General features: G+C 30.9%; 1 protein-coding gene across 4 annotated transcripts in view; it reads right to left on the reverse strand.

Moving 5' to 3' along the window:
• LOC111634409 (transcription initiation factor TFIID subunit 4-like) overlaps positions 1–14824 on the reverse strand; it is a 45657-nt gene that overhangs the window by 9568 nt on the left and 21265 nt on the right. For all 4 annotated transcript variants that reach the window (XM_023379174.1, XM_023379173.1, XM_023379172.1 and 1 more), the window contains exons 4-7: positions 14600–14683; positions 11889–12008; positions 10472–10561; positions 2399–2503 (exon numbers count right to left, since the gene is read on the reverse strand). In XM_023379174.1, coding sequence (XP_023234942.1) covers positions 2399–2503; positions 10472–10561; positions 11889–12008; positions 14600–14683 — 399 coding nt within the window. The remainder of the gene's footprint in view (positions 1–2398; positions 2504–10471; positions 10562–11888; positions 12009–14599; positions 14684–14824) is intronic.

Below are 14824 nucleotides of genomic sequence, written 5' to 3' on the forward strand. Positions count from 1 at the left end.
ATTCTCGAAGCTGTGAAAAATGCTCAATCTTTAAATTCAAGCATCATTCGTAAACGTCACAGTATTATCGCTGAGATGGAAACAATGTTAAAATTATGGCGTAATAATCAAGTAAATTTGAAAAATTGTAAAATAATATAGGCCTAATTTGTTATACATATGTATTATCTATGATTTTATTAAACATTTTTTTCTAAATTATTGTTTTCTTTAGTCTCCGGCCCCAATTAAAAATTATTTGTATGTATTTATATGCAAAATTATACCCCGACTTACGCGTAAGTCGAATTCCCGTACCACTCGGTCCCACCTATCACGTAAGTTCGGGGTATTACTGTACATATGTTTCAAGAACCTCTGAAATGACGTCTCTCTGAACTGGGAGTAAAACTAAATGTCAATTATTTCACAATTTTTGTACTATTTTAGTTTAGCTAGCGTAATTGAAGAGCTTATTTCCAAAATGACATATCTGTAGAAAATACAAATTTCAAAAAATGCAAATTTTAAATAATTGCTTTAAGTGTTAAGATAAAATCCTAATTATTAATACAGAGATCTATTTTTATATTCTGAATATAGGTTTAATAATGATAAAAATCCCAAAGCAAAAGAAATAGATATGTTACTTCAAATCATGGAGTTACCCACTCTGAACCAAAACAAGCATTTAAATGGATGATATAATAAAAACAACAAATAGATGGTCCAAAACTTTTATATATAAAAATAAAAGAAAATATACAAAATAATATACAAAACAAAAATGAAAATCACATGAACCTTGTTTACATGATTGAACATAATAAAAAAAATACAATGTGTAAAGAGCAATTATTTATTGTGACATTATCAGAATGCTGCACTGACTAATTTCAGGTGGAGAGCATATGTTTTAAATTAAATAAATTAAAAATATATGATCTCCACCTGAAATTAATAGTGTCTTACTCCTGTACATCACACTTTTCCTGTTAGCAAGAGTGTTGTGCTGGTCATCTATCTAACTCCTTTCAGGGAAAAATTTTTGAATTGAAATAACATGACTTCCTCTTTAAACCAGCAGTTCTTACATAGTTAATTCAAGACTCCTTCTGAGCTTTCCATACCTGGTCTTGGCTTTCATCTATCTAACTTCATTCTCAAGATTAAGGAAGGACAGACAGATGAATGGGCAACAGTAAGAATTAGAGATCTACAATTTTTTAAAATTGCTGCCCAAAAATGCATTGATTCCAAAAAACAGAAAATAATCAATGAAAATTATTGTAATTGTTCTATCACAGTATCTATGTAGAACTAATCACTTTCTAAGCAAGAAAACACTTTTTGTAAATTGTTATTGCACTATGCCCATCATTTATTCCCAGTTTATTTAAAAGTTTTTTCACATCATCTATCTTTTCCTGTTTAAGTTCTGAACTTTTTCAGAAAATATAACCATTATTAAAGAAAAATTAAGAAAACAAACATAATAGCACTTGCACTTCAGAAAGCAGTCATTACAGTGAAATATCACATGACCAAAATACACTTTGTAATTGGCTATATGGAAATGTGAAAGTTTGGAAATAAATACAAAATGAAAAATGTCACATTGGAAATGAAATCAATTTTGTGACTATTACATAAAATTCTCCACCTGAAATCAGTAGTGTCTTGCTCCTGTACTGTACATCACACTTTTAGACAACAAAACACAACAAAAGAAATGCCCATTTTGGAAATTAAAATATTGTATTGATAACATGATAAAGAAGTATATTATCACTGTCTTAGTGCCATGAATTAGAAAAAAAAATTGAAAATGGAGATACATCACTTTGAAAATAAGATCTTCAGTTATTCAGCTAGCTTTTTATAATTCTAAGTGTGAATTCTTCACATTCACAAAACTTTTTTTTACCTATAATAAACAATTCTAAAAAACAGATCTTGACAATTACGACATTTATTTATTCATTTATTTATCATGTAAATATATAACTGCATAGTTAGTGCAAAAAATGCATAGTTTTTTAAATTCCTTAATTGTCAATAGAAATAAATATTGAAAAAGTTAAAAATTGTCAAAATTTTCCAATTACAATTTTATTAGTTATAAGTGCTTAAAATTTGATATTTTCAGTTAGTTATAGTCAAAATTGATAAAAGAAGTGGGAAATAAATTGCAATTAAATTATGTTCTTTAGACTTAAAAACTGTTAAATAATTTATTTGTTTAATAAATTTGAAAATATCTCAAAACAAAAAACTTAGATGTTTCATTCAAAAAAAACAAAAAAATGTGACTGTCATTGCTGCCATATTTTTCCAAGCCATTTTTCAATATTTATTTCTTCCATATCAATACATATACATGTACAGTAAATTAATGAAACAACAAGTAAATACTTACAGGTTGTGGAATAGGAAGAACCACTGAGCCAGGTGGTGGTGGTTTAATTCCTTCAATGCTTAATTCTCCAGTCATCATTGAATGCCTTAAGTATGGCAAATTTTTCTATTGAAAAATAAATAATATTTATTGGATAAATATATATAAAAATAACATTATTTTTATTTTAACAATATATTTTTACAGTTATACATAATGCCTCACATTATGCAGTATATATATATATATATAACAAAATAATTTAAAACAGCATGTATAATAATAGTCATAAGTAAAAATTTCTGAGCAAACTGATGATTTTATTTGTTAATTAAATTCTTTCTTTCTTTATCCTTGCCTTTTCCCATGTTAATATAGGTCGACGTTTCCTTCTCTAATGTAAGGTTCCAAAAACAGGTTGAAATTAAACATTTATTATAGAAATTTATTAAAACAAAAACTAGAAAAAACCCTCCATTGTTAAAACTGTTCAAAGATTGGATTAATTGTGCTAGTCATATGAAACAGAGACAAGAAAAAAAATACTATTAATGTAAAACATGACGCAATAAATGTAAACAAGCATCCTCCAGTAGAGATGGACCTTTGACAAGGCACTCGTATACAAGCAATTAGAACATAAAAAATTTTGGAAAAAGAGAAAGGTTAATTATAAAAGAGGACATCACATCAGGTTGATAAAATTCTAAGACGTCATAGACTGGACAACAATGAGATAAAATGAGCACAAGTTCAAAGTTCCATCAACACTTTCTGTCCAGAGTTAATGGATGGTGTCAGGTAGATTCTCCGAATCTGACCTTCTCATGGCCCAAACAGGTCTTGTCTTTCATTTAGTGACAGACAAGGGACCAATCAAGGAGCGGAAAAAGGGGACATGGAACTAATCAGGATAGACAAATGGGGGAGAACTGAGATTGATATAATCCCAATCTTCAAGGACACGAGGACTCTCCGAAAAGGTTCTGAAGATGCTGTGTGTCAACACACTCGGGATGAAGCTTTCTGTCTTTGTGCCAATACTGAAGCCATGCCGCCGCCACCGACTAACGGAGTCTCCCCATCTGTCTCACAAACTGTTTAACTCTTTCCTGACTGGCATCTTTTTCATGGCATCTTAAATACTGGCATCTTTTTCATGGTCGAGCCAGCGTTGCCAGCTAAAACACCAAAAATTTAACAAAAATAGCATTAAAGTAGCCAAGAAATAGACAAATATTTTAGCGCCGCATCACTAGTGGACATTTGAATTTGCCAACTAGAACACAGTCGGTTGATCATGGGTCGGATAATTGATGCTCTACTGTAATATAATCAACTAATATACTTTATTCACTTGATATTGAACAAAAATTTAATTTTTGTAATAAACATATAATCACCAGTAGTAAGACATGTAATATTTGCTAATATTTTAGATTAAAACAGAAAATGAAAAAAATATAAAATGTTAGAACTGAAGTTTACAACTTAAATATTTATAACAACATTGCCCTGGGACCACCTCAACAATGAACAACAAAAAGAACATGCTCAGGAAGTGAACAATAAGACAACATTGACGCTAAGGACTTCCAACCAGCCAATTGTGTTCAGAAATATTTGTTTCGTAGTGTAAGTTTCTTTTATGCTAAAATAAATGGTTTTTTTATAAGATATTTGTCATCTCTGTCTCCTCCTCCACACCCATATGCGAACATCCCTAGATCATCCCATAAAAGTGAGTAAACTTACACTAATACGTTTCTTCCATTTCTCCCTATCAAGGGCTTCTTCTCTCTTAAGTTCCCTCTGGTTCAAGTCTTCTTCCACCTTATCTTTCCAACACATCTTTGGTCTTCATCTTTTCCTTTCATTACCAGTTTTCCGATCTTCTTTCGACCATAATTGTCGCTTCTTTGCTCTTTGTTGCCAAACCACTTCAACCTGCAATTCTTGCATCTTTTTGCTCAAGGGGCCAACCTTAACAGAACATCTAATAAAACCATTCCTTATTCTATCCTTCCTTGACACTCCACACATCCATCTCAACATTCTCATCTCTGCTACCTCCATCTTTCTTTCTTGGGCTCTTGTTATTGCCCATGTCCCCGCTCCATATAACATTGCAGGTCTAACAACTGATTTATACAATTTTATTTTCAGATTGCAGCTAACTTTCTTGTCACATAACACACTGCTCAGCTTCCTCCAGTTCATCCATCTACATTGAATTCTATGCTGCACCTCCGCATTCAATCCTCCTCCTATCTCGACAAATGTCCCAGGATATTTAAAACTCAGAACCAAAGGTAGTGGCACATTTTGGATTTTAATATTACACTCGTCTCTACCATTCAGAGTCATATAAGCTGTTTTAGTTCTGCTAATCTTTATGCCCCTTTCTTCCAAAACTTTCCTCCAATCTTCCAGTTTATTCTCAGCCTTGGTTTGGGAAAGTTCACACAGCACAATATCATCTGCAAACAGTATACTCCACGGAGCCTCACACTTCACATCATACACCACCACGTCCATTATCAAGTCAAACAAATAAAGGATAAGGGCCGATCCCTGATGTAAACCAACATTAATGAAGAACCCTTCTGTAGTGCCTACACTGCTCTTAACTTGGGTCTCTGCTCCCTCATACATTTCCTTGACGAGCCTAACATATTTCTCTGGAACATTCTTTTTCCTCAAACATCTCCATACATCTTGCCTTGGTACCCTATCATATGCCTTTTCTAGATCTATGAACACCATGTGCAAATCTTCCTGCATTTCCCTGTGCCTTTCCATCAACTGTTTTAGAGCAAAGATAGCATCAGTCATACTCCTTCCCAGCAAAAAGCCAAACCGTTCCTCTCCAATCTCAGATTCCTGCCTAATCCTTCTTTCTACAATTTTCTCCCAAATCTTCATAGTATGGGACAATAACTTTATACCTCTGTAATTTCCGCAATTCTGTACGTCTCCTTTACCTTTAAAGATCGGTATCAGAATGCTCTTCCTCCAATCATCTGAGATCTTCTACTGCTGCCAGAGTTTCTTCATAAGGTCCCAGAGGATATCAATTCCCTCCTTACCCAAACCTCTCCAAGCTTCAACTGGAATCGTCAGTGCCTACTGCTTTCCCCCATCTTCATTTTCCTAAGCACACTTTCCACTTCTTCTCTGCTAATATCTAGCATCAAAGCATATAAAGTTCTGGGGTTTTCTTTATTCAATAAATTCCTAAAATATTTTTTCCATCTTTCCTTGACCCTTTCGTAATCTTGTAATACCTCTCCTTTATCATCTTTAATCAGTTTAATAGAGGTAAAATCTTTTGATGCCTTATCTCTTGCTTTGGCAATTCTCATCAACTGCTTTTCACCACCTTTCCTTTTGAAAACTTTATAAGCTTCTTCAAAAGCCTTTTCTTTCACAATAGCAACTGCCTTTTTAATCATTTTATTTGCCAAATGGTAAGTTTCTTTATCTTCTAGCCTTCCCATCAAATCCCACCTTTTCTTTGTCTCTTTCTTTTGTTTAACTGCAGCTTGTACCTCAGCATTCCAGCACCAAAGTTCCTTTCCTTCTGGCAATCTCTTCCCTGAAGTTTTTCCCAAAACCTCTTCTCCAACTTTCAAGATACAATTACTATTCAGCAACCACCATTTTTGCACATCATCTGGAAACTGGATTTCTTTTAACACTTTTACCTTAAACTCTTTCCTTAATTCCTCCTCTTTCAATCTTTACTATTTGATCCTTTGTTCAATCTGGCTAACACAATTCTTACAATGGCCCATAAGAAAGTCATAATCCACCAGGAGGACTCTATGTTGTACAGCAACACTTTTCTCCATTTAACACCTTACTGTTTCTCACTTCTCTCAGATGTCTGCTGAGGCATAAGAAAAATCAATCTGGTTGGATCGACCTCCACTCATGTATGTAACCAGTTGGTTTGCTTTCTTCTCAAAGAGGTGTTAACTAGCGCAAGGTGAAAAGCCACAGCATGATCGACTAGTCTTTCTCCCTCTCCATTCCTTTCTCCCATACTCCACTCCAAGAACTCTTCTTTCCATATTCTTCCTCTTCCCAACATGACCATTTAAATCTAAATCGCCCCCACACATTAATCTCTCATTCACAGGAACACACATTATAACTTGGTCAAGATCTGTCCAAAAGTTTGTCTTTTCTTCTCCACTACCTGGCTGAGGAGCATACACATACACACAACTTCCAACAATACACACAAATTCCAACAATGTCCAACTTAATGCTCATAATTCTATTATACATTCATTTAACCTCACTTATTTAATTAAATATAAAAGTATAATATAAAAATACTCACTGTATCAAAAATATTTTAAAAATTTAAATTTAACAGATGCATGAAATATCATAAATCAATTTTTAAGAAACCAAATCATCATGTCTTTATTTATTTACATGTATTTTTATTAAAATACTATTTATTAATACAAAAAATTTTGTTTAAAATTTTCCTTTAAAAGTTAGTTCAATGACAAAAATTACACATATAAACTTCAAAAAATTAATTTTTGCATAAATATTAGTATATTAATTTCAATAATTTAATAATTATCAAACAAACTCAATGATGAACAGATAACTGTAAGAGATAAAAATATTTCATTAAAAATAAATTATCATTTTCATTTGTTCATTAAAAAGCTCTTCGTATTTTGCTTATCATAAAAGATCTTCAATCTTTTTTCAATAATTAAGTTTATAAAAATCTCTACAAATCCATTATAATAGTACCTTCATACATATGTTATGGCCAATGTATGAAGTCTAGCCAATTTGCAAAATGGCTGGCCACTTCTAGCTTTGGCATATGGCCAAAGCCCAAAATATATGAAAATTTATGATTACTTCAGACTTTGACTGGTCAATTTGCAAACTGACCAACAAACAATGGCCAGTTCAAGAAATGTCCAAGAAAAAGTGGCCAAAGCTAGAAGTTTTGTGGAGCTAAGTAGTGAAAAGATCTTTATCACATGATTGCCTAAATAAGCAAGCCAAGAAAACACTGAAGAGTTTTGATCAAAGGTTTCTGCCAGCAACAATTGGAGACAATGTTGGCATTCCATACTGGATGTTAACAGAAACAAACTGATCCATAAACCATTATAGCGGTGATTTCGGTTTTGATAAAATCACCTGTATAAACTTTGAAAGAGTTTGAAGTTTTAAAACAGGTGTATGCCAAAAGTGAGTTTACTGTTCTTAAAGAGAAATTTCTTTCTTTGCAATTGATTCTGGGTAATGAAATATTATTAAGAGCAGAGTCATCAAGTCAATCTTTAACTAGAGACAAGGATTTTCAAATTGTTTCTGTGCTGCAAAGTGTTCAACAAATCAATACAAATGCAAACAAGTCAATACATTATGTAATTTGAAGTGTCACAACAGTTCAGATTGAAGAAACAAGTAAACAGGCCTTCATCCTGTTAAGATAACTTATTTTTCTGTGATGTGATTTTTCAACTGAAATTGAAGAATTTTTATTTTTCTTGGTGTGATTTTTTTCAGCTGCATTTAAAGAAATCTTACCTTTGCAGATGTTTTTTTTCTACAACTGAAGTGATTTTTAAGTGATTTTTTAACTGAATCACTAAAAAATTTATCTCATGTTTTTTTAACTGTAAATACAGTAGAGCATCGATTATCCAAAACAATCTGGGACTGGGGTTGTTCGAATAACCAATTATGGTAAAAAAATATATTAAATTATCCCATGTTGAAATTCTTTCAAATCCGAGCACGTCCTTAAGTACCCTCTCATGGTTGCGTCAGTGCTGCCAGCTAAAACATGCAGACCAACAAAAATAATATTGGAGTAGCCCAAGATATACCCAAAGATTGCAGTGCCACAGCACTAGCAAAAATTTAAATTTGCTGTCTAGAACACTTTCAGTTAACTGATATTTCGGTTGATCGATATTCAGCTAATTGATGCTCTACTGTACATTTTTTCACTTTGACATTTTTACAATTGTAAACATTACTACTGTTCTCTTTGATGTGTTTATCAACTGGAAAGATAATTTTTTTTTTGCTTTTATATAATTTTCAAACTTAAATAAAGCTATTTGAACACTGAGTAATTTTTCTCTGTTTTTGAAGTGATGTTTTTCTACTTTGACAAAACTAAAGAGATTTTCACAGTGGTATAACAAGAGTTAGAACTGGTGATCCAGCTCTACAAAACTTCTAGCTTTGGCTGCTTTTTCTTGGCACTTCTTGAACTGGCCATTGATTGTTAAGTGTATCATGAACTGTCCAACCAAAGTCCCAAAGTAGTTGTAATTTCTCATTTATTTCCAGTTTTGGCCACATGACTTTGTCCAAAGCTAGAAGTGGTCAGCCATTTCACAAATTGGTTAGACTTTTGACATTGGCTTTTGACATTGACAAAACATATATATTCCTGGAAGTAATGTTGTTTTTTTAAAATTAAAATAAAACAAATAAATTTTTAACTTGTTTTTATTTTTAATCAATGATGTAATCACCCTCATTATCAACAACCTTTTGCCATCTAGTGCGCAAATTTTCAATGCCAGATCAATAAAAATCAATTGGTTTTTGAGCAAAATATCTGGAGATGGCATTTCGGATATCATCCAAATTTTCAAATTTTTTGTCATGTAGAAAGTGTTGTAGCGATCAGAATAAATGGAAATCCGATGGTGCAATGTCAGGCGAATATTGTGGGTGAGGCAGTACCTCCCATTCCAATTCATTAATATTTTCCAGGGTTTGTCTTGCGCAGTGTGGTCTTGCATTATCAGGTTGCAGAATAACACCTTTTCTGTTGACAATCACTTTACACTTTTCAATTAAAGATTGATCAACTCAAACCAATTGTTCACAGTAAAGGTCTGCATTCACAATTTGTCCAGGTTTCAGCACTTCAAAATGAACAATTCTGCAAATACTCCACCAAACACACAAAAGTACCTTTTTGGGATGTAAACCTGGCTTAGCAGTACTTTGTGGCGATTCATTCGGAGAGAGCCACTGCCTTTTGTATTTTGGATTATCATAGAAGACATATTTTTCATCTCCAGTGATCAAGTGATCAAAAAAGCTTCTGTATTGTGCTGTTGAAGCAATAAGTTACATGTGGTGGATCGGTTAGCTTTGTTTTCTTTGGACAGATTATGCGGGACCCAAACACCTGCTCTGCATACTTTACCAATCTGCTGCAAATGTTCTTGGATGGTCGAGCAATGTTGGTTGTTTGACAGTTCTTTGATTGTCTGACACAGATTTGCTTCCACTTCCGCCCTTAACATGCCATTGTCTAAAGTTGTTGGTTTTCCTGATCGATACAAATCAGAAAGATCAAAATTACCAGATCTGAACTTAGAAAACCACCTTTGGCATTTATGAATATCTAATGCACTTAGATAAACTTCACAAATATTTTTGGTAGCAACTGTTGCATTACTATGTTGTGAAACTCAAGAAGCATACAATGTCGGATATGTACCTCTTCTGTATTTGACTGGCCATTTCACCCAAATTGCAAAACAAATCTAAGATTTAATTATTTACAAGTAAACAAGTCACTTTAACCTTAAAATGTCTTTCACATGGCTTTGAAGTACACAACAAGCTGATAAATGATAAACATGTGCAGAAACGACATTACTTTCCGGTTTACCTAATATATATATAGATGATATTTATAATGTAATTTTCATTAAGTAGAAAAAGTCTAATAAAAATTTAAAGATCATTGTTTGTCAAACCAGTTTGTGACAACAATATTACATTATAAGCAGTGAAAATTGTTATAATATAATCCTATAAAACAAAAACGTAATATTTGTAATATAATTACAATTGCAGTAATCAACCATATGATAATAAGTACAAAAGTTATATACTTATACTCAAATATTCAACATCCATGGATAAATCTGTTTTTAAAATTAATGATTAAAAGTTCCAATAATCTTCTTAATGGATATAAAAAATTAAGTAAAAAATATTATTTCATTCCTTTTCAATTTTAAATCATTCTAATTTTGAGGATTACATTGTTCATCTACTTACTTTTAAAAAGGGAATAAGATATGGTTGAGGAGAAGAATTTAATTCTTTTTGTAACTGATGAGAAAATTCTTCTGGTTGTATTGTATCATCCTACAAATATTTAAATACAATTATTAAATTTCTTTTATGTAATATGAATAAAAATAAGATTAATTTATATAAACTGGAAATTTAAATTAATTAACAAATCATATATGGATTTCATGTAATTTGAATATAATCCGAATTAAAAATTTTAATGGCAACTTAAATTTTTTTTTAATTATTAATAATCTTTATTTCAATTCTCATATTATATATATATATTTCAATTCTCATATTATATATAATATAAAATATTAAATAACACTGCTAACTGTATTAATTATAAGCATTTTAGTTCTAGCTCAAAAAGAAAAAAAAAATGTTAATTTTTGAAAAATCAAACAATCACCATCATTCAATGCTAAATAAAAGATAATTATCAAACAGATCTTAATTATCAAATTTAGATCATTATCTGAAGATTCTACCAATTAAGTTATCTTGAACTGATACTTTCCAATAATTCTTACTTATAAATATATCAGGAATTATTGGTATAAATTATACAAATGCATATTCAGGTAAACTCAGCCAACAAAAGTTTAAGAAAATTCCCAAAAGTTTACAATTTAAATCCATTTAACATTTGAAATTTTTGATACTTTTAGTAAAATTATTTAATATTACACTACGTATAAAACCAAACTGTGTACAAAAGTTTCAAAAGGGTATGGTTTTAAAAAACACATTATTTTTCATATATTCATAGTTTAGGAATTTTTACAGTATAGATATTAAGAGTTCAGTAAATTAATCGGAACTACAAAAATAATTTATATTCATAATTAATCCAGTTTCAAAGATTCTGTGCCAATAATCCTATGCTAGTTATCCAATCACAATAATTTCCTAAATAATAACTTATTTTTTGCATTCAATATTTTGTTTTATATAAGTGCAAATATTTCGCACAGATACAAGTAGTAAACAAGTATATTATATACAATGCAAGATGAAAGTTTAGAACCACCTATGATTTTCTCCATAAATTTTTTTAGGAAAATTATAACTAAATGACTAAATAGAATATGCATTTGTAAATATATCTTAATAAGTTTTATTGTTTAAATTTTAAATTAGCTATTGGTAATTTAAAAATAAACCAAATATTTCAAAAGCAAAATATAATGCAATAGTCTTATGAATAATATCCATCAGCAATTTATAAGCATTATGGTGTATTTATAACAAATAAGAATTATTTATAAAATTCAGTAATTTTAAACTCAAAATAAATATCTAAATTAAATCATGACAACTAATGATAATTCTTAATATTTAATAAAAGATATTAATTAAAAAATTTACTTTTAAGTTTTGAAAATACACTTACTATAATTCCTTGAATTAGTTTTTCCACATTTTTTGCAACTTGTCCAGCTTGGCCATTTGCTAATCGCAATAAAGTAGACAAAAAATTTTTACATTTTTTCTTTGCTGTTGTTGGCGACATCTGTAATATAATCAATAAACATAAATATTTACTTTTCATTCTCCTAACTAATTTTCCTTTCTTAATTTAAATCTAATACATATTATATATAATAAGCATCTTATAGCAATATTAATAATATTTTACAAATATTAAAATTAGATAATGATATTAAAAATTAATAATAATAATAACAACAACTGGAAAACTTCTGGTCCTGCTGGCTCCTTCAGTTTATGTAAAACCTCTTATTCTTTTTAATAATACAGNAACTGGAAAACTTCTGGTCCTGCTGGCTCCTTCAGTTTATGTAAAACCTCTTATTCTTTTTAATAATACAGTTAATAATTCAACTTTAATTTTTTGTTAAGGTATAACAAATATGTTATGTCTTGATGTGGCCTAAATTTGGCCAATTTTTCCAGACTTATCACACCTTGTAAGTCAAATTATAAAAATGGAGTGAGAGATCAGATCCAAAAAATATACACTTTTATTAAAATTGGAAATGCATTTCAGTCTCACAGTCCCTCATCAGTACAACCAGTTAACATATATTGGTATATGTTAACTGGTATGGACTATACATGGACTATATATGGACTATACTGGTATGGACTATATATGGACTATACTGGTATGGACTATAGCCATTTTCTAGCCATACCATGTATAGTCCATATATGGACTATACATGGTATGGCTAGAAAATGACAAGACTGTGATTGCCTGCACGCAATGGTTGCATGTGGGCTGAAGTGAGTGGATGGGTAAACGACCATGAACAAGTTAGAACAATCACAGCAAGTCTCAACTTGTTACCGCTATTAGATTGTTTTGAGTGCTGCTGCAAGAGAACATGTTGTTAGCATGTGTTGGAAAAATGGCCAGCTTGAAAGAAGAACACTCTATCAACCTGAAATTCTTGGTGAAATTGAAAAAACTGCCACTGAATCTTTGAGCCTGCTACATGAAGCATACAGAGACACATTTTTTGTCATGCTTATGAATATAAACGGCACAAAAGATTTTCTGAAGGCTAAGAGAATGTGAAAGACGATGAATGCACTGGACAGCCCAGCACGTCAAAAACCAAGGAAAATGCACGAAAAGCTAACAAATTGTGAACAAATACTACTATAAAGAAGTTCTGGAATCTTTGTGGGAAAGGATCAGAAGAAAGTGGCAATACTTTTGGCAAAATGGTTTCATCCTCCATCAGGAGAATGCACCAGCCTATTCCACTCTGTCAGGTGAAGCAGTTTTTGGCCAAGGAGTCACACTACTTGAACACCCACCATATTTGCCTGACCTAGTTCTGTGTGACATTTACCTTTTCTTTAAAGTCAAATCTGTTCTGAAGGGACACCATTTTGATTCGGTTTCCGCTGTCAAGAAAAATACAGAGCTACTGCATAACCTTACAGATGATGACCTGCAGCACTGTTATGATCAGTGAAAGTTGCAAATGCAGCACTAGGTGGAAGCAGAAGGATCATACATTGAAGAGAAACACAACTTAAGTGAGTATACTACTCAAGATTTAAAGTTGTAGCTTCAGTCTCATTATTTTCTAGCCACACCTTGTAAATAGAAAATTCTGGCATATATAAAGATAATATAATGATCCTGCTCTTAACAACAATTGTTACCCCAAAAATGCACATTTACCTCTGAATTAACAGATTGTAGAAAAAAAGACCAGTCGGTTATTTAACGCACAAGTATAAGGTTTAATTGTACATAGCACTAATTAACAGCATTACAAGTAATGTGATGATCCTGTTCTCAACAAAATCATTTAATTGACAACTGTTTAGAGGGAAAAGGAAACCGGTGGTAACATACAAGTGAAAATGAGTTCACTGTACTTTTAAACACATCTTGAACTGAATTGAGATCCTATCTGTGGTGCAATCTCATCATCTAGTGACAATAGTGCCATCACGGCTGATTTGTACACATTTTGCAAGTGGTCATAATAAATTGGCCACTCAGTGTATATCTATCCAACTACATTTGAATTTTGTTTTCTATTCAAATTTTTGTTCCATCTTTAAAATCTAATCATGGTCTTTGAAAAAAGTTGAAAACATTATTTCATCATCAAATTTTTGTTGTTTACTAGTTAAAGTGAAGTTTGGAATTTTTAATGTGAAATACATCCAGTTTTTAAAGTGTGGATTATACTAATACAAAATATGACATATAATAGTAGAATATTGTAGGATGCCTTTGCTTATGCTCTGCCATTTGCATCACTGATGCAAATTATGTAAATCTATACATAATAAAATCATAAGAATTAATTATCACTGTCATAAAATTGCACAGATACAACACATATTTGTCTAGTGGCCTATTTTAGCCAAAATAAGCTTAAATACATTCCTTGTGTACTATAATAAATATTTTCAGCTATCTAACAATCTATTTTTATTAATTATAAATAAAATTAAATTACATATTATATTTTATTTTATTTACTAAGTTTCTATTTAATACCGTTGAATTTTTAAAATTATATTTTATATATTTATGTAATTATCAAGTATTAATTCTATTTATTACTTTAATACTGCTTTTAATTTTAATAAATTAAAATTTCTAACCTGAGAAGAACTGGTAACTTGGCCATTTGCTGTATTTGTCTGAATAGTTAACTGCTGGTTTAAATTACTGGCATTTGTTGGTTTCTACAATTTTAAACAAAAAAAAAAGAAATATCATTATTAACTAATCTTAAGTCATTAACTTTAAACTGATTCTTACATTTTGTACATAATGTATGCCTTATATTGATCTTATCATTTCTACAATCATTTCCATAGATAACT

The sequence above is a fragment of the Centruroides sculpturatus genome, unplaced genomic scaffold, assembly GCF_000671375.1.
Source record: "Centruroides sculpturatus isolate CEXI.00-Female unplaced genomic scaffold, Cexi_2.0 scaffold809, whole genome shotgun sequence".
In the NCBI taxonomy this organism is placed as follows: Eukaryota; Metazoa; Arthropoda; class Arachnida; order Scorpiones; family Buthidae; genus Centruroides; species Centruroides sculpturatus.